This window comes from Mchenga conophoros, linkage group LG7, assembly GCF_057382185.1.
Source record: "Mchenga conophoros isolate Kocher_MC1m ecotype Shallow Benthic linkage group LG7, M_conophoros_male_GT1.1, whole genome shotgun sequence".
In the NCBI taxonomy this organism is placed as follows: Eukaryota; Metazoa; Chordata; class Actinopteri; order Cichliformes; family Cichlidae; genus Mchenga; species Mchenga conophoros.
In genome coordinates this window covers 26,561,475-26,582,286 of record NC_140532.1, presented here as the reverse complement: position 1 = coordinate 26,582,286, position 20,812 = coordinate 26,561,475, and the positions used below count along the sequence as shown (strand labels likewise).

The 20,812-nt window shown below is 37.9% G+C and overlaps 1 protein-coding gene across 1 annotated transcript in view; it reads right to left on the bottom strand.

The window, feature by feature from the left end:
• Nucleotides 1–11,228: 11,228 nt before the first annotated feature.
• The window catches only part of LOC146570239 (paired box protein Pax-6-like), a 30,020-nt gene continuing 20,436 nt past the window's right edge, over nucleotides 11,229–20,812 (bottom strand). The window contains exons 7-11 of the mRNA XM_085283153.1: nucleotides 17,504–17,586; nucleotides 16,708–16,858; nucleotides 16,057–16,166; nucleotides 13,525–13,663; nucleotides 11,229–12,243 (exon numbers count right to left, since the gene is read on the bottom strand). Coding sequence (XP_085139279.1) covers nucleotides 12,161–12,243; nucleotides 13,525–13,663; nucleotides 16,057–16,166; nucleotides 16,708–16,858; nucleotides 17,504–17,586 — 566 coding nt within the window. The 3' untranslated portion in view covers nucleotides 11,229–12,160. The remainder of the gene's footprint in view (nucleotides 12,244–13,524; nucleotides 13,664–16,056; nucleotides 16,167–16,707; nucleotides 16,859–17,503; nucleotides 17,587–20,812) is intronic.

The window sequence follows — 20,812 nt, the reverse complement described above, 5'->3', positions numbered from 1 at the left end:
GGGTACCTGCCTTCTTTTCACATGACTCTCACACCACTGACGCCTCTTAATCAAGCTCCTGTTCAGCTTCAACTTAACTGAGTAATTGTTTGTTCATTTCTGAAAAACTGGTATCAGTGTCAGTTTATGTGAAGTGTGATTTGTTTGCAAGTCTCTCTTCTTAACCACAAAGCTTGTAAATACAGTCCATCCAGTGATCTATAATAATAACCAACAGTTATTTAAATCCATCAGGCTTCTTGACAGAAACAATAAGACCAAAATCAGTGAAGAGTCATTAAAAGCAGCTGCATAAAGCATGAACGTTTTTGTTTTTTATTTCCAAAGAGTGAGTGACTCTTATTTGAGAAGAGCTTTGAGTTCATTCCATTTGAACTGAAGTTGATTGCATATGTGGGAAAATAAGTAATTACTGGCTTATGGACTGTTTCCAGATTTAACTGAGAGAAGAGCTGCGATGTACTGTGAAATCTGGAACAGCAGAACTTCATAAATGAATACGTCGAGTCCACTGGTTGTGGGTCCCATGATAATAATGGAGAGATGTTTCTCCAGCTTTCACAGTGCAAAAAACCAAACTGATAGTGGAGTTTTGAAAGACTTAGTAAGAGTGAGGTTACAGACTAGTTAACCCAGGCAGGCATGTTGCTGCCTAGATTGTGACAAAGAAAAGAAACTCCAGATTCCTTATTCATCCCATCTAGTGATTTCCAGCACACGTGCTCTTCATCAGACACTGAAACACCAAGCAGTGTCATCAGTGTCACCTGTGAATGATCACACGACCAGTTACATCAAATCAAAAATCAGATCTTATACAGGACAAATGACAGATACGTGAAAAAAAAAAACCTGTCAGTGGTGCAAATATTAAAAAGTATACACACAATGCACAATATCAAAAACCTTTGAAATCTCTTACACTGCCATCAGGTAGTTCTGTAATCAAGTGTAAGAAAAACTCTTAAAGTGGTGCCTACATTATTAGATGCAGTAAATACACTATAACCCTCAAGTGAAAAGTCATGAATCCATGGGAAATATACAGAAAAGCTTAAACTTATATTTTATTGAAAGAGCTGCAGAAAAGGACAAATGTTCATATTTTTATTAAGACTTTTTGGGGCCAAAGTGTCCAGAGCAAAAAAAATCCAATGAAGTTCAAAAAAGGAAAAATGGAGTATTGATGTCCCCTCCTCTTTATGGAAGCTTTACATGTTCAACCCCAAATCAACTAAGACAAGGCACATTGTGATTCATTTTCTTAAAATGGTTGGCAACTGGACTTTTCTGATCATGATCTCTAATAGCACACCTATGTTTTCAGGGGCCTATATAACCTATATAACCTTTTTAAAAATCTTTGTTCTAAATCTGCTGTTTCCTCTTTAAAGTCACCATTAGAGCTACATATGCAGTGGATCTGAGACACAGTAAGGCTTTTTTTTAAAGATGTGTAACGAATGCCCATATAGAAATGAACCATGTGAACCATTTCCCATTTTTGCAGCTCTGCACTGGCCTCGTAGGATGAAGAGGATGTGCATGGATTCTTTTGTTTTTCACTGTCTGGACTGTAAAAAACCTCTCTGGCCAATGAGATTACTTAGATCTGGTAAGTGTCAAATTAGACCTTCAAGTCTCCAGAATAGTCTCGTTCAGTGAATATTTCATATTCACAAAACCTTTTTAAAGACAACACCAGTGTGCTTACTTTACTGATGATTAATACACACACTGACCTTGGCCCACTTTTCAGTTCATCCCTGCTGAAAACAACGTCATCCAGACATCCCCCGTGTAACACCAATGTTCATTTTGTTAAGCTTTTACAGGCTGTTTTTCTCTTCCCGCACATAGTTCCTACACCTCCAAAATTTCCAAGGATTTGCTGATTTTTGAATTTTTAATCTTTATTGCATATCCTCTTCTCCAGGATAAATCCGCTCCATTTTGTTAATAAAGTCTCCATCACAATAATGAAGCCGTAAGTGTAATTGTAAGTGTGTGCGGCTGTGTGTGTGTGTGTGTGTGTGTGTGTGTGTGTGTGTGTGTGTGTGTGTGTGTGCGCGCGCGCACGCACTTGCCTTGATAAAATGCAAGTTTATTTTTCTATTCAGGTGAGAAATATATTAACAAAGTTAAAAGTCACTGTTTGCTTATTATTACAAATGCATACATTTATGTGCTTTATTGACACAGTCTGGAGATCTCACTGAGCGAGCTCCTGGTTGTTGGTATGTATGTGCATGCTTTTGGAATTGTTAGTCACCTGTGTCAGCTATTTGGTTTGAACTGGTTTGGTCTGAATGCTATGAGACACAGCAGTCAGTCGTCCACACACAGACCACTACAACTTCCTTTCCATACAACTGTCAAAAATAAATGATCAAGATAATGTGGATTCATTGTCTTGGTTCATTGTCTCTTTTTGAACAGAAACGTGTTCACCACATATAGCAAGATTTTCACTTGAGAATTTACTGTTTTAATCATGAAAACATGAACACTAGCTACACTTTTAAGTTATGTTTCATTCCACCTGCTCAAATTATGTGTGTGCAGAAAAAACAGCTCAGCTTGTCAGCACAACTAATCTGATGACAATGGGGGTATAATTATTGAATTCTTCATTATTAACAGCTCCCCATCTCTTACTGTATAAAAACCAATAGCCTGGCCTATGAAGAAAAATGACTATGAAATAATAACAAAACTAAGAGCTACTTAGATATAAACATAAATACTTTACATTCTTCTTATTTTTACCATTTATGATTTCCTTGGATATCAGAGCTCCACATAAATCTAGCTGCAGGTCAGTGCTGCATAACATATCTGCCTTTTTTCCAACTGGTATTCAGTCTGTATCGCTACAGCTCCATAAAGCAAGCACACCAAATTTTACTATTATTGAACTCAAAACAAAAGAAGAGATTTATGTTCTCTGCAACAAATGTGTTTTTACCATTCATTGGCTTAAACATTTGATATTTTATAATAAGTCTTTATCTGGGCTTTTAATTTAAATCTTTCCATTAGTAAAAGAGTATGCCATCCATCCATCCATCCATCCATCCATCCATTTTCTTCCACTTGTATTATACTAATTGCAAAATGTAAACAAGTACTTTTGCTTTAAATGCGTTTCACCTCATAGTTACAAGCTTAGTCAAAATGTTTATTCTTCTATTCAAAGCTCGTGAGAGGACAGTAAACATTGGCACACTCTATTTGGGGTAACTGCTGATCCACGGATGGTGTCAGGCATTCTTAGGATGTCCACAGCCAGCCAAAATACTTCAGTTAGCAGCACTGACAACCATTCAGTTTGTTAAGTCAGCGTTAAGCTCCCATCATTATGGGTCAAGCTGAACTCTTGACTGATCATCCCAACTGGAATTCTTTCCATTCTATCATTAATTCATCCACAGCAACAACAAACTGAGCCCAAAATGTGGGTTTCAGGTAGTGAATCTCAGCAGCTCAATGGCCTCATAGACCTGCACCGAGGGTGTATTTAGATCTTCTGCAGCCATATTGAGATGTACTGAGCCGTATTAAGACGTAGGGATGGAGTACTGAAGCTGCATTGAGGAGCACTGAGCTTGAATTGAGATGTTTTGAGCCATATTTAAATTGTACTGAAGCCATATTATAGGTGTATTGAGATGTATCAGAGCAAAGCTAATTGAAGCTGAGCAGCAGAGAATGTCGTGCTTTGTAGCTGGACAGGATTGTCCATGCTGCTGCAGCAAGGCATTGTGGTATAAAGGGATCCTCCTTGCTATTGTGGCGTAAGGAGATTGTCCATAGCAGATGGCAAGAAAAGGGAAAGCCCATGAAGAGAAGGAACACTGTTCCTGTGTAAGTCTGTTCGGCTGTGTGTTGGCTGTCTGAGCTATCTGTCCCAATAGGAGAGCCAGGCTCAGATTAAATGTGTGCAGTGTGTGGCCTAGGCCAACTGCTCTATTTGATACATGGATCAGTTTGACCTCCACATTTGATGTGCAGAAATCCCCGACCCTTCTTTTGTCCTAAAGAAAAGCTTCTAATACTGAGAGCAAAGGCCTTCAGAAGATTCCACTCAGGAGTTAGTGTGACACATGAAAACTGCTTAATATTCACACTGTGTAGTCCAACCTCTCATTAGGTGTAGAACTCTGTATAAGTATTGTGCAGTGTACAGTTAACGTTTTCCAAACGGGTGGGTTTGCTGAAATTACCAAAAGACACATCACTCAGTTTATCCAGTTTCTATCCATGCAGGTAGTTGTGTATGTCCACAGAGAGTGTAGACGAATAAAACATTTGATTTGGTGCTGAAAATTTTAAAAAGTGAGAATTTAAAAAAATAAAAAAGCAGTGACAAATATAAATATTAGTTTTAGGCAGACTAGATTTTCTTTAGGTTTTGAAAACTTACATTTCAGTTAATTAAATACGTTTTAATATTAGACAAAGATGTCTTCATCTCTTCAATCCCAACCAGTCGCAGCAGATGACTGCCCCTCCCTGAGACTGGCTCTGCCGGAGGTTTGAAGTTTAAAGATTTTCCTTCCCACTGTTGCCAAGTACTTGGTTGTAGGGTCATCTGATTATTGGTGAAGCTCAAGCACACTTAGGATGTCAAGTTTGGACTTGATATGAGATTGAGATGTTTTGATATTACCTTCAACAGGCCACTCGTGCTTCGAAACCTTTAAATGTGGCTGATTTAAAACTATTCCATAAAAAAGAGCTGAGAAAAATGTGTGACGATAATGCCAAAAAATACTTTACAATGGCTTTCTATATAACTGTGGTAAAGCTTTTTATGTATAACCTGAGAAACAGTTTTTTTGTTGGTTGAAATTTTACATTCAAATTGATTTTATTTATATAGCACTAAAGCACAACAACAGTTGCCTTAAGGTGCTTTATATTGTAAGGTAATGACCCTAAAAAAAACACCGTAATAACAGAAAACCTCAACTATCAGACGATAGTAGCAGGTACTTTGGCGACAGTGTGAAAGTAATACTCCCTTTTAACAGGAAGAAACCTCAGACAGAACCGGGCAAAGGGAGGTTTGGCCATCTGCTGCAGCCTGTTGGGAGTGAAGGGAGGGAGACAGGAAAAAGACATGCTGTGGAAGAGAGCCAGAAATTCATAATAACCAATAATTAAATGCAGAGAGGTGTATAAACACATAGTGAGTGAAAAAAATGTGAGTGAAGAACAAACACTCAATGCATCATAGGAATCCCCTAGCAGCCCATTGCAGCACTACTAAGGGAGGATTCAGGGTCACCTGGTCCAGCCCTAACTATATGCTTTTGCAAAAAGGAAAGTTTTAAGCCTAATCTTAAAAGTAAAGATAGTGTCTCTCTCCCTAATGTAAACTGGAAGCTGGTTCCACAGAAGAGGAGCCTGAAAGCTGAAGGCTCTGCCCCCCATTCTACTTTTAAATACTCTAGGAACAACAAGTCAGCCTGCAGTCTGAGAGCAAAGTGCTCTAATAGGGTGATATGGTACTACAAGGTCATTAAGATAAGATGGGGCCTGATTATTTAAGACCTTGTATGTGAGGAGCAGGATTTTAAATTGGATTCTGGATTTATTATGGAGCCAATGTAGATGGCAGTATAGGAGAAATATGCTCTCTCTTTCCCTGTCAGTACTCTCACTGCAGCAGTTTGGATCATATGAAGCCTTTCACATTAGTAAAGTAGCACAGAACCCTGTGAAACCCCATAATTAACCTTAGTATGTAAACAGGACTCTCTATTTACTTGAACAAAGTGAAAGCTATTGGATAGATATGATTCAAAACAATGGCTGATGTAGGTACCTTTAATACCTACACAATGCTCTAATCACTGTAATAAAATATTATGGTCAACTGAGACAGGACTCTTCCAGACACTAAACCAAGGAACAATGTACATTTCAAATTCCTTTAATTTTAAATATGTTTATATTGTCTATCCTGTAAAATAGTCAGATGTCTATTCTTATTAATGTACAGAATTCACCTGCTTGCTGCTACTACTGCACATTCACCCAATGTACATACTATATATATATATATATATATATATATATATATATATATATATATATATATATATATATATGTATATAATGTTCTTCCTCTACACCCCCTAACACTGTGTGTTATGCTTGTATAACTATGCATGTGACAAATAAAGAACCTTGAACCTTGAACCTTGAACAGTGTCAAACACTGCACTGAGGTCCAGCAGGTCAAGCACGGAGATGAATTTCTGTACTGTGATGAGCTCTGAAGCCTGACTGCAGGTCTTCAAATAAACCATTCCTCTGCAGAACATCTGTTACATGTTTTACAACTACTTCTTCAAGAATTGAGATAAAAGAACGCTTGGAGACTGGCCTACACTTAGCTAAGACAGCACGGTCAAGTGATGGTTTTTTAAGTGATTTAGAATGAGAGCCATAAGTGAAAAACAGCTTTTTAAAAATTCTGCACAAATCCACACTGTGGCCATTTGTGTATCATCGTGTACAACCCCTTTCTTATAATATATGTTAAAATGCAACTACTAAACTGAAGTGTTTTGAAATGAGCATAATTCCTTTACACTTGCTTTTTTGTCAGCACTACGTTGGTTATTCTGAATGTCTCTGCAAAACCATCACTCTGAGATGTCTACTCTTTTTTCTTCCATAAACATGAAATGTTTTTTCCCCACTTCATTCACTGCTTATTCACTGCAGTTGTCATATACATCTTCATTATTTATGATTATTATTATTTAAAACAGGTCAAAAACAATGTCTAAAGCTGGACTGAAACCATGTCACCTTGCAGGAGGGCCTATAAGGAAATGATGCCTAATAATGGCACGACCAAACCGTTCCCATTGAACTGACGTCTGCACGTGACTTAAAAAGAGCTGAAAAATGAGATTGTAGCTATTTAACAGGATGAATTCTACAAGTGTCTGTGAAATGATTAAGCGAAAAGATTTCATTTATTTCACTGTGTGGAGGGAGATTGAATGAGTGAATAATTGATTTGATAGGATTTGTCCTTTGATGAAACAATTCTTCACTAATAGTTGACAAGCATTCATTGTGGTCACAACCTCCAGGTCTTTTATTTAGTTGTTATCAGAGGGCACAGGATTGTAGAGCTCATCACCATAGAGTTTATTTATTAAGGCCTGTTTGTACAGAGGCCTCTGGGGGAAAAGAATCTCTCCCTGGCTGGAATAAAGATGTCAAAGCGAATCAGATGGCGAGCTGATTCCCATCTGCTCTGTGCGGCTGCATTTGAGTTTGCCGTCATTTCTCTGCCTGTACCCTCAGTCTGTCCATCTCTTTATTTGTCTGTGAATAGGTAGAATGCTTCCCTGTCACAATTCCATCCTGGTGTGATTACCATGTAAATGTATTTCATTAGGATGTAAATGATCAACATAATGATGATTTTTAATTAAAATGTAAATGATGATTATTTGTATGAAGATATCAGCAGCTGTGAGAGAGAACTGTGACAGCGAGCTGTTGTCTCTGACTGACTGAGTGAATGGATGGATGGTTGCTCTTTCATTTATATAACAATATTCTCTCCTTCTCTTCTCTTTCGCTTGTCTCTGTTTCTTTTTGTTGTTGTTGTTCTTGCGTCTGGACTAACAGAGCATACACACAGAGTACATCTCTTTCTTCGCTGGACACAAGCAACAGCACTTGCACTTCCAATTAAGCTTAATAGGCGAAAACTGTCCTTAGATAGGAAGTCTTCTGCCTTATGAATGCTGTGCTGGGACAATACGACACACTGGGAAATCAGACAGAAACAATGCAGAAACATTAGTATTATTCATTTCTCTGACTAATGAGAGTCTATTTCTTACTTCAGGGCTGCAGTATTGTAATTCCTTAATATCAGATTGATACAAAAATGTGATCCAAAACATTGTAATTAGAGTCCTGGCAGACTTTTTTCAAATGACTATACATGAAAAAGAGTTCCACAGCCTCTTTACCTACAATGTAGCTGTTATCTACTATTATTTTGTAGATTAGCTTAGCTTAGCTACTTTCCACTGCTCCCTTACCAAAGTGGTTTCCACAGCAGGTACTAAGGAAAGACTGTGGCTCCCCAACTTGATTTGGCTCAATTTTACAACATATGCCCTCTCTGAACAACCAGAAAGACAGTTTTCATGTTCAGATGGAATTCAACCAGCAACTTTTTACTCGCTAAGCAAATGTGTAAACCAATGCACCAAAAACTTAACTTATTAGACGAGTGCTAGCCTCAGAAATCCTGTTACGACCAAAATAACCCAACGATCTTTTCATAACTCTTGTTTCAGTGAAGGACGGCAGGAAGCAATCATTGATCACTCTTCAAATCCTCTTTGATGATTGGAGTTCCTATAATGGTGTTTGAGGCGGGCAATAATTGATAGGTGCTGACATGATGTGGATTGTGAGAGATGTAATGGAATTAAACTTTTCATCAGGAGGCTGCAGGTCATCTATCTTGCAAGCCCTCTCTCTTTTCTCTGAGACAGCTCTTCTTTCTCTCTTTCTTTTTTCCAGCCTTTTGTTAGGTAAATGAGGAGAGGTTGACCCCATTCTCATTTAGCAGCCACCCGCTGGCCGATAGAAGACAGAAAGCAATGACGAGCTGAATGAGTGAATGAAACAAAGGGAGAGATTTTTTTTTTCCTTTTCACCAGTGGCTCACTGCCGAATTTGCAGTGTATGCAATTTGTGTATACCTTGTAAATTAGTTCCTAGCCTCTTGGATAGGATGGTAGAGACTAGCAGGAAAGTGGGTAGAGAGAAAGAGGGAATGAATTATTAATTATTAATTTAATAATTAAAAAGTATTGTAAACGTGTTAACAATGCTGTACTAACTGGAAGCTGATTGTGCTTTGCAAAACTGGATTTTGATGAAAAGAAATTAATATAATTAGATCTAAAGGATTTCCCTAAATCAACAATTTTCCCAACTTACTGCTTTGATTAAAATAGTTTATTCCTTTTTTTAAAGTAAAGAAAAGTTATAGTTGTTGACAAATTTCCTTCAGAATTATTTGCTACTGCAAGGCAGGCGGCATTCGGTCATGTGGTTTCCACACGGTGACAACACACTGTAACCATTTGCTTGCAATGTGTATTTTCTTTGGTTTTATAACTAGACATAAACACTACTTTAAACATTCAAGCAAACCATTTTTTCCAACCAACAGTTGATTGCACTGCACCAATTAACACTACAATTATTAAATATTTATATATAATGTCATTTTATTTGTGCATGTAGTGAATGGCATATTTGAACTTAAACCGTGATACTGAAAAAGGATTTAGTTCATTTTTACTGATCAGTTGAACTATTATCTGGTTGATGTAAACGCTCAATGAGAGAACCACCACAGACTAGAAAGAGAAATCACATTGCTCCCATATTAGCTTCACTTCAGTGGCTCTTTAAGTTCAGAAGTGAATTCATGGTCAGTACCAATAATAACTTGAAAACCTTATAGTACCACATTGTCCCAGTTCAGCACTCTGATCCAATCATAGCAGATACCTTTAAAAGGGAGTTCTTCTTGTCCTTTCTTCTGGGGGGTTGTCTGGTTATTGTGGTTCTCTCGGTAATGTTGTAGGGTCTTGACCGTCCAATATAAACTGCCTGAAGACGACTGCTGTTGTGAACTGGTGCTATAAAAACTGAACTGTATTAATCCTAGCCCTTTTTTGTTATTAAAGTGAAGTGCAAATGAAAAGGAAATTACAAAACGCAAAGTTCTCAAACGGGACTTGAACCACAGTCTCTTGCTTTATCATCTTATGACTTATGGCACTACCACTTCTGTGAAGAGAAGTAGAAAGCAGACAGGTTTGTTTATTATCATGAAATTTCTTCACAGCAGGCTGGAGTTGGCTAACATTGGCATTTATGTCCTGCATGGGTTTAATTGTACCCGAAGATCTGTCAGGCTTCCTGCATGCACCATAAAAATGGTGATAAAGAAATTCAAAGACACTGTCAACACGTCAGGTTAGATGAGAAAATTTTCCACAATTCAGCACAGAAGCTGAAAAGTGCGCCAGATACAGATGAACCCGTTTAAAAAATAACAGCAGTATTAACATTTGTCTAGAGTTTTCATCAGCCTTTTAATGTCATCATTTCTGGCGTTGAGTTTAAATAAATTAATTAATCAATTCATATTAGAGTTTGACATGTTGATGTACGTTCAATAATCCAGGTAATTAAATACCAGAACACTGATTCAGTTCATCTGGACACGATGTTTTCAGTTCTGTGTCCAGTTATACGCAGGACAGAGAGGATGGACAGGAGCAACAAAGAGAGAGACAGAAGATGCAAAATTAATGGCTCTCAGAGTGACAACTGCATCTTCATGGCAAGTACCATGCTGGCAGTCGGGAAAACACCAAGATCAGTGTAGTCATTCTGTGAAGAGAAAAGGACTGTGTTTTGGTTTCTTTGTGTAGCAGTCATGCTGACCTCTGCATTACAAGTTTACTGCTCATCATACCAGCAAAACATGGAGATTTACCAGCCCAAATCTGCTGCTGCATACATACATTGTACCTTTTCAGTCCTTTCCTAAACAGTGTAAATTCTTTCCAAGTGTAATAACTTCAAAATAGGTTTTGTTTTCATCTTAATGTGGGTTTTTTTTTTTTGTTACTAACAGTTAATGATTAGAGAATAAAATATCTTTTTGGACAATAATGGATTAATATAATCACTACTACAAATCCTGAGTTTGAATTTAAAAAGAAAAATTATAAAAGTGCCTGTGATGGCGCTCAGAGCTCCTGAACCTGAGCACAGCAGCTGTGTGTACCAAATGACATCTGTCTCATTAATAACGTCTTGCAGACAGCTTGTACCTCCATCAGTGCAAACACAGAAACTGTATTCTGGGCTAACACTGGTGCTGAAATGCAGGAAGAGGCTGTCTTCGTGCTATGTGCACCTCTTGTTTAGCCTAGAAGCTAGAAACTACATACAAAGATACACTAGCTTTACATTATGTATGAAAATCAGATTTCTTTCCTCTTAAACTGAATGATCTTCCACAGTATTCTATGATATGCACAAGTCGTCTTCACTGGTCTGTACATATTAGTACATGACGAATCACCACCCTCATGAATCTTCTATTGATTTGTCCTTGTTAAAAGATACAATTTAAAAACACATTTAATTGAAATAACTTTATTTTGGAAAACCTCCCAAATAACTTGAGAAGACAAATACTTTACACTTTGAAATTAGAAACAGGTTTATATCCCAGACTGAATCCAATGTTCACTCTTTTATTTTATTTTTTTAAGTGTTTTTACCTTCAGGCTTTGTAAATTAATGAGTTTCTGGACATTAGACCTTTAGAACTGGAACAATCTTTCCCCAACAAAGACATAATTTTTCAGTTTAAGATCAGAGTCCATGCCTGTGTTGGGACTTCTACAATACAAAACACATATCACCAGAATTCCCATTCTGAAATTCTATACACATTCCAGGCCAAGGCTTTTGGAATCTGCTTATGAAAACAATCACAGCAGACAGCTTCAAGTTTCATTAAATTCTTCCCTTTACATTTCAGTTAACATCCTTGGGTTTGTACAAACACGCCAGTATGATAAAAATGACCAACTTAAAGTAGAGGTAATGTGTCTTCCCACAAACTCTCCCAGTGGACTCTCAGGAGTTTATTTCTGTCTGGAGGTTATAATCACCAGGGTAAGGATCCACTTTCCTGAGCTTCCTCAGTACCACTCAGGTAACAGCTTGCATTCTGGACAAAGCATCCACACCATCCAGACTCTGAACGGTAGCCGATAAACATGAGGTCCCAAAAACCTTTGATCCACTTACAGTCGAACTTGTACTGTTTTGCAGCAACATTAAAATCCTTCTAGTTCTGAAAACCATTTAAAATCCTTGCATCCTGTTTCTTCACAAGCATTAATAAGAGTAATTTATATTTCATACGTATTTGCTGAAGTCCTTTTTTTACATTCAAACTGGAGCAAGAAGGAATAGTTTCCATTTTGATGAGACCCCAACCGTCCTGTGGTTGAATTCACTGTTGATGATCACAGCAGGCATGAATAATTGCCTTTCATCACTACAGGCGTGGCCAGTACTGTGACATGTCTGTTTCATTTCCTGGAACTTGAACTGGAACTGAGACACCAGGGGAAATCAAACCTGGTAAAAGAGAGAACAAAAGCTTTCAGTGGTGAGCCATTAAAAGCGCCACATGTCGTATAACAGGTGTGTTAGAATGACTGCAAAGGGGCAGGTGCAAATATGTTTAACACAAAGTCATGACCAGGTGAAAGTCTTTCTGTTCTATACTGATGAGAATCTACACTGTGTGTCTACACAGACATTTGGTGCTGATGTTCTTGAACACGGAGGTCAAAGAAAGCCTGTCTGAGGTCCTAATGTTGTTAGTTAGTGTGAATTTATAGAAAGAAAACACTGAACCTCGTTTCAGCATTCGGAGTAAGTCAGGACAGTAAATATATGAATTTATCTTATATGCTTATGTATAAGGAAAACTCTGAGAATGTTGGGACATATAAAATGTCAATCAGATCAATCAGTTTGTTGATGCTGCATATACCAGTAATAATCTGTCACAGCAGATAGCTGTCTCCCCGAGCCCTATTCTGCCCAGCTAGCTCTCATGCCAGTGCATTGTATAATGTTGTTTTGGCATATACCATTTGCATTCAAGGTGTCCTGTGGATCAGGGATATATTGGCTATAAACAGTTAGGCATGTCACATACACTTTTACTTTCACTCACTGCTTATGTTTAAGCACCAAAACTTACTTAATTGGGTTTGCACAGTAAAATAAGTTATTTAGGTTCAGGTAAAGCTCATTGTGAAGAGTGTAAGTAAAGCCCTTCAGAAGTGTAACAGTACACATTTAAAAATGATGGTTAGATGCCGTGAGCATGAATGATTTAATTCAATTTAATTTATTGAACTGAATTAAATATGAGCACACACCAACAACAAAACACCATTACTGGACACCATGATGTTGACAACAGGGTGTTCTCTCCATGCTCTTACTGTCTCTCCACTATGTCGAAGTACTTTCTCCTAAAGAACTCTTTCTAATATTGTTAGGTCGTTACTTTGCAGCATAAACTTGCGATGGGTGTTGGTGTATGTTGCTGATATGTAAATAAAATGTAACTAAATTGAATGAATTTGAATTGAATTTAGATTAACTTAATTGAAATTGAAATTGAACAAAAATCAACAAAAAGCACTTTGAGCGCTCAAGTAAAGTAGAAAAGAACCGGTTCATTTATTATTTAACTACGTTGTTATGGTCAGTCAAATAATTCAAACCCAGACTGACAGACATGACAGGCACAAAATGTTTGTATGTTTGAATGTCTGAAACCTGTAAGATCAGAAGGGATGACATAAAGTGCCATAAAGGCGCAGCTTCATAACTTCCTACCTGCTGACGACGTTGCAGACGATGTCATTGATTGGTTGATGTGTGGCTGCATGTGTGGAGGAGTATATGTCTCATAACTTCTTCCATTTACAGTGGGGCTGGTGGGCAGCATGCAGGAATAAGAGGTCTGGTTGGATGTCTGAAAACATAAATTAAAACCCCTTAAAAAGCAGTTTCATATTCCAATGTAATCAACTTTTTCTGGTATGTGCCAGTAACCACAGATGCAACTGAGATGACACGTGAAAATACTATTTTTCTTATTTTATATAATAACTCTTTATGATGCTTTTATTGTTACCCCAACTGCAGAAACAAAAGAATTTTCCAAATATGACATAAATATTGTATTTCTTATTCTTATTTGTTGTTATTCCTAACTCTATTGGGTTTTTTTGTTGTAATGTGAGGAATTACACCAGGACTTCAGTTCATTTCCTTGACAATGTCACTTTTATATCTTAACGCTGGTCTAGGGTAATGAGACACTGATCCTACAGGTTACTGCAGAATGGTTGCCTGGTTTGCTCTGAGCAGATGGAAATGGTGTTTACATAGTGCTTTGTTATCTTACTGATCACTCAAAGTGCTTTAGATTTGACCATTGAGCACTTTATTCTATGCGCTTGTTGCACTCTAGCTGCCTTACATGCATAGCGAGCACAAGACACATGTCTTCAGACGGAGGGACTATTCAGTTAAATCCAGAGGAAACCAAAGCAGGCACAGGAAAAACAACCACCACAGAGAAACCCTTTAGCCTACATTATAAATTATAACCCGATAACACAATTGCAACATTGTGCACTTTACTTTCCTAGCTCGGCAATCTAAATTTGTTTTCAATCAGTCATTCTACTTTATAAAGTTACTTTTGAAGGAAGAAGAAGGTGTACTTTATTGATCCCCGTAGGGAAATTCCTCTCTGCATTTAACCCATTCACTCAGTGAAGCAGTGGGCAGCCATTGGGCGCCCGGGGAGCAGTGTGTAGGGTATGGTACCTTGCTCAGGGGTACCTCAGGGTAGCTGTTCAGGGGAATTGAACCCCTGACCTTCCGATCATGGGGCCACCACTCTACCTACTGAGCTATCCCTGCCTTTTGCCAGCAAGAAATCCGGCAAAGACCACAACCTTCAAACGCTGCAAGATGTACAAAGCATCCCGCCAGAGGGTGAAGGTGCAGCATTTTCACAGCTCTATTGTGGTGGACAGAAACTGAGCCTAAATGTGAAGCTTTCCATTTACTGGTCGATCTGTGTTCCTAACATCTGTCAGTCAAGCAAGGCAAGCAGTGTGTGCCCAATAAGACAATGTAAAAGCAGACATGAAGTAAAACCTACCAAAACAAGAAGAAACTTTTAGTCACTTCTTGTGTACATTCACTATGGAAGCCTTGGTAGTAAAGCTTCAAAAATGAAGAGTGGACTATCAACTGATGTTGGGTAACGTTTGACAAAACATGCAAAAGTGACAGGCTCCAATACATATTTGTGAATTAGCACATTGATGGGACAAACTAATCTACCATGCTAAGTGCTTTTAAATCTCCCTGAAGATATTGACAGGTAACCATGCCACATATGGTTAATTCAACTGTAATCTTTTGGTTATTATCTTAATAGGGTTTAATATCTGTTTTTGAATAAAGGTGTAGACCTGTTTTCTGAGCTCATTAAAATTAATTAAAGAAGACAGACTAAAAAGATACTTTTATAGAATAGTGTAGTGAGGGTTTTTTCCTATGATGGTTTTAGTATTTAGTATTTTAGTATTTATTTATTTATTGTCATTGTCAAGAACAATGAAATTGCGTTTGGGGCTTCCATACAACCCCAAAAAAAGAAGAAAATAATAAATACCCCTTAAAACCCAAGTGTACATATTTAACCCAGTGTGACTCCAATGCAATAAGACAATCCTTAGCAATAATGTTCGTAGAAATTCAGACAAAGACCTGAGAAACATGACAAAATACAACAATGCAACCCATTCAATATTATTGTACTGTGAGATATGATATCAGATATGATAGTTATCTATTTAAGAAAGAGGGGGGGGGGCAGGAGGGGGAAGAGAATAAAGATATGATGCACCAATGCAGACCAGTTCATTGCTATTAAGAAGTTGGATATGGTTATTGTCCGTGAGAGGGGGGCAGAGAGTTCAGGAGCCTCACAGCCTGTGGATACAGGCTGTTGGCCAGTCTGGATGTTCTGGCCTGTATAGACCTGTACCTTCTCCCTGAGGGCAGCAGATGGAAAAGGTGGCGCGCAGGGTGATGTTGGTCCCGCAGGATACTGTGCACCCTCCTCAGACAGCGAGTGGGGAAGATATTACTGATCTCTGGCAGACTTGTTCCAATAATTCTGCCAGCTTCTTTGGTCTGTCTTGCTGGTGTGTATGCATGATGCATATGACTGAGATCTGCTCTATGCTATTGGGTTGGCAAAAAAGAGCCCTAGGTTTTCCAGCGCCTTTATGCAAACTGTTGACTATTTGTATATTGTTCTATCCTGTAATTTAATCTTACTTGCATAGGCAGGCTGGCAGCCATACTGAAGCTGGGCATTGCTGGGAGGCTATAGCTGTTGGACAGAACTGGATCTGACCTTCCCAGCATGGATCCTGATGAAAAGGACACTAGATAGACAAAAATGGAAATATGGATAGAGCAACAATGTGAAATTTTAACAATACTGGAGGACATCACAAGCAAACCATTTATGCAATCAACAATCACTGTCCAAAGTATCCAAGTATCCAAGCATAGTGGGGCTGGACAGCACATACCCAATATGATGGGAAAAGTAACTGCATAATAAATGTAACTGGACTGCTAGTGTCTGACATTACAGGCCCAGATGAGTTTCCTTTAAACAATATTAAAAAATACTAGTGTGAGAGAGAAAATATACATTTCATCTAAAATATGTTCACAATATAATTCATTGACAAACTACTATTGTTCTTCTCTGCTCCCTTGTTGTATGTCTTATAGTACTACCAACTGCTCATGAGTGGAATATCCTGAAATCACTGGTGGCACTGTGTATATGATCATGTGCATGTATCTACAAACAAAAGAAAAAAAAATAGAAACAAATTCATAAAAGACATCCACACATGAAAAAGGCCCAGATGGACTTTGTGTGAAGTATTTCTTGAGTATCTTTGTCAGTACCTGGTGTAGTAGGCTGTGGTAGAGGCTGGTAAACACTGGTGTTAAAGCTGCTACTGATTGGAATATGGTTTGAAGGGTTGGACACCTGACGACGTTGATTTCTCAGCTTTTCCTCTCTTCTCCATTTTGCTCGTCTGTTGGAAAACCAAACCTGCATGTAGCATGAGATATAAGAAAAATAAATCACTGATCATAAAAAAGACAAAAGATTGTAATCACAACATTTCAGTAGGGTTTAAAGGTTATCCTCTAATTTCTTTTTTGTTAGTCATTTCTTGTTTCCATAAGTATACTTTTGCAAGTGTGCTTATGGGAACATCAAAGAAAGAAAGTCTGTTTCTATTTAAACTTTTGGGAAGACTGCTTCAAATGATCTTCAAAAATTCTCCAGCATGATACAGAATCTATTTAGTATTTAGTTGTTTGAAAACCTTTCCATCTGCAGATGATTTTCCTTACTGCTGAATCCTTTATTTTAAGTGATTGAGAGATTTGCTTCTTTTAACTGAATTCCTTTGAGTCTTCTTTCAATCTTATGGGCTGACACTATACACAGACAAGATGCTCCACTTCTAATCTTGAAGCCCTGATTCAAATTATATAAGACGTGTATATATGTCAGTATAATGATTTAACCCATTTATTTAAATGTCATTTGTAAATACTCGTTTGTTTCAAGAAGGTCAAATGCTCACACGGTAAAAAAGGCAAACATTTCCATGTGACATAATTTTTCATCTTACTGTACACACGTTCTTTGTAAACCTAAAAAAAACCCCCTAAACATCAAGCATACCTGTATTCTTGCCTCTGGAAGGTCTATTTTGTTGGCGAGGCGTTCTCGGGCAAACACATCTGGATAGTGTGTCCTTTCAAATTCTAGAACAAAATAATTTACACATTATGTTGAATGATTGTACTATTCAGAGGTGTGGACTCGAGTCACATGACTTGGACTCGAGTCAGACTCGAGTCATTAATTTTATGACTTTAGACTTGACTTGAAAAAATGTTCTAAGACTTGTGACTTGACTTGGACTTTTACACCAATGACCTGGGACTTGAATTGGACTTGAACCGGTTTACTTGAAAAGACTTGATATTTTACCCCAAATATAAAATTTAACATGCATATTATATAGAGATTGAAAATGTGACGTCATTCACGGGTAGAACCGCAAAGGATTCTGGGAACTCGTGGCAAGCGGTACTAGCGCACGCAGGCTTTCAATTGAAATCAGTTACACAGCGATAAAAAGAAACACAAAAATGTCAAGAAGCTGTTGTATTATTAACTGCAATAGCCGGTCACATGACAGCCACGGGAAGCCGACGGGTAAAGAGATCGGTTGTTATCGGATTACGTCGTTGAAGAGAAATTGTTCGAGCCATGTTTCCGAAGTAACAAAGAGGCGACTGGATTGCAGCCATTCAAAGACCAAATATAACATCCCAGAACACTCCAGCTCACAGGTTAGTCTGCTCCAAGCATTTACACGAAGGTCAGTGTTTTTTAGTAGTTAATACCTCATTTTCATAAAATAATTGGTGATATAGGTTACAAGCAAGTCTGGCGCTGAACAGAAATTGTCGCGCTATGCTCCTTTATTTATTGTGCATAAATAGTGAATTGTCCTGACACAATATTGCGTTTCGCTTCTGTTATTATGGTACATTGACAAAAACACATACTTTTATTCACAGGATAAAACAGTTGTTTTTGTATCACTAATTGTCCAGTACGATTACAGCATACAGTATTATTGTCACTGCTACATTTCTGTGATGCTACCAGAAATTATTTCCACTGCTAATTAATTACCATTGAGCTCAAAGGTCCTATTAATAAACGGTTAACGAATGTGTATTTATGACGACGATTTGTGAGACTGGTAAACTTATGATACGATGGTCTTTACTTTCTACACGGTGCGTTTCAAGGTCCTGCACCCATCCGTCGGTAAACTGTACCTGGGCTTGTTGCAGTGACCTGAAGTTACTAAACTTCATGAGTGTGTGCACTCACTCCAAGAACCGTATAATTATAAATATGCATATAAATATGCTACGATGAGATAGCTGACTTCATCTAACTAGCAAATGTTTTCCAGGCTACGTTGGTGATGCAGTTTTTTTTTTATATGTATGATATTTTTGTCATGCGATTTTAAAGCCGGTCCTATAAGCGCATCCAAGAACAACATGCAGCTTATCTCAGAACTGTCGGTGAAAATTATTCTTGGAGCTAGGTTTAACTGAGCTGCATTTTAAAGAGGTGCAATTTCACAATTTGTGTATATTTTCTAAGTTAACTATTTTGTCATGTGTTGAGAAAAACACAGATTTTAAAATTACATGGTCTAATATTTACATTTAGCATATAACTGCAACATGCTTTTCTCTCTTTTTTTTTTTTAAAGACTCAAAAGGACTTGAAATTCAAAGTTTCAGACTTGTGACTTTACTTGGACTTTTACACCAGTGACTTGAGACTCGACTCTGACTTGCCTGACATTACTTGAGACTTGACTTGAGACTTGAGGATAAAGACTTGAGACTTACTTGAGACTTGCAAAACAATGACTTGGTCCCACCTCTGGTACTATTACACATTAATTACACAATACAGTATCTGTTTTGGGAGGGCCCCTGCTTCAAATAGACCGAAAACATTTGAAAAAGCTATTGCACAGGCCTTTTTAAAATCTTATTGACCCCTTAAAGCACCTTTGCACTACATTTACCACACATACAGAACACTTTGCAAATCAGTAGATGTGAGGTGAGTGGGAGTAGTTAATAACACAGGTCCAGCTCATTTGTGATCTGACAAGCAAAACAAAAAAAAAACAGTTTAAGCACAGGTTTAACACTTTACAAATGTTGCTCTTTGGAAACCTCATGGCAACACAGACCAAGGAGCAGCAGCAAGAAAAATAATATGTTCTGATACAAGGGTGAAGGCTTCAGACGGACACTGAGAACGACTGTTCTCTGAACTGTGACAGGTCAACCACAGATGTGCCTCTTTGTTGGAAACCATTCTGCCATAACAACACAACTGTAGACCTTTGTGAAAAAATACACATTTAGCCCAATTTACAGATTTGATTTAAATAAGATTATTGCAGCTGTGCTATGTTCATAAATGCACACATACCCGTCTGTTGCTCTCTCATTAAGTCTAATATTTCAGCAGAAATTACCTCCTGAAAGATATTTTCCCCAAATCTACAGGGAGTGCAGAATTATTAGGCAAGTTGTATTTTTGAGGGATAATTTTATTATTGAACAACAACCATGTTCTCAATGAACCCAAAAAACTCATTAATATCAAAGCTGAATGTTTTTGGAAGTAGTTTTTAGTTTGTTTTTAGTTTTAGCTATTTTAGGGGAATATCTGTGTGTGCAGGTAACTATTACTGTGCATAATTATTAGGCAACTTAACAAAAAACAAATATATACCCATTTCAATTATTTATTTTTACCAGTGAAACCAATATAACATCTCCACATTCACAAATATACATTTCTGACATTCAAAAACAAAACAAAAACAAATCAGCGACCAATATAGCCACCTTTCTTTGCAAGGACACTCAAAAGCCTGCCATCCATGGATTCTGTCAGTGTTTTGATCTGTTCACCATCAACATTGCGTGCAGCAGCAACCACAGCCTCCCAGACACTGTTCAGAGAGGTGTACTGTTTTCCCTCCTTGTAAATCTCACATTTGATGATGGACCACAGGTTCTCAATGGGGTTCAGATCAGGTGAACAAGGTGGCCATGTCATTAGTTTTTCTTCTTTTATACCCTTTCTTGCCAGCCACGCTGTGGAGTACTTGGACGCGTGTGATGGAGCATTGTCCTGCATGAAAATCATGTTTTTCTTGAAGGATGCAGACTTCTTCCTGTACCACTGCTTGAAGAAGGTGTCTTCCAGAAACTGGCAGTAGGACTGGGAGTTGAGCTTGACTCCATCCTCAACCCGAAAAGGCCCCACAAGCTCATCTTTGATGATACCAACCCAAACCAGTACTCCACCTCCACCTTGCTGGCGTCTGAGTCGGACTGGAGCTCTCTGCCCTTTACCAATCCAGCC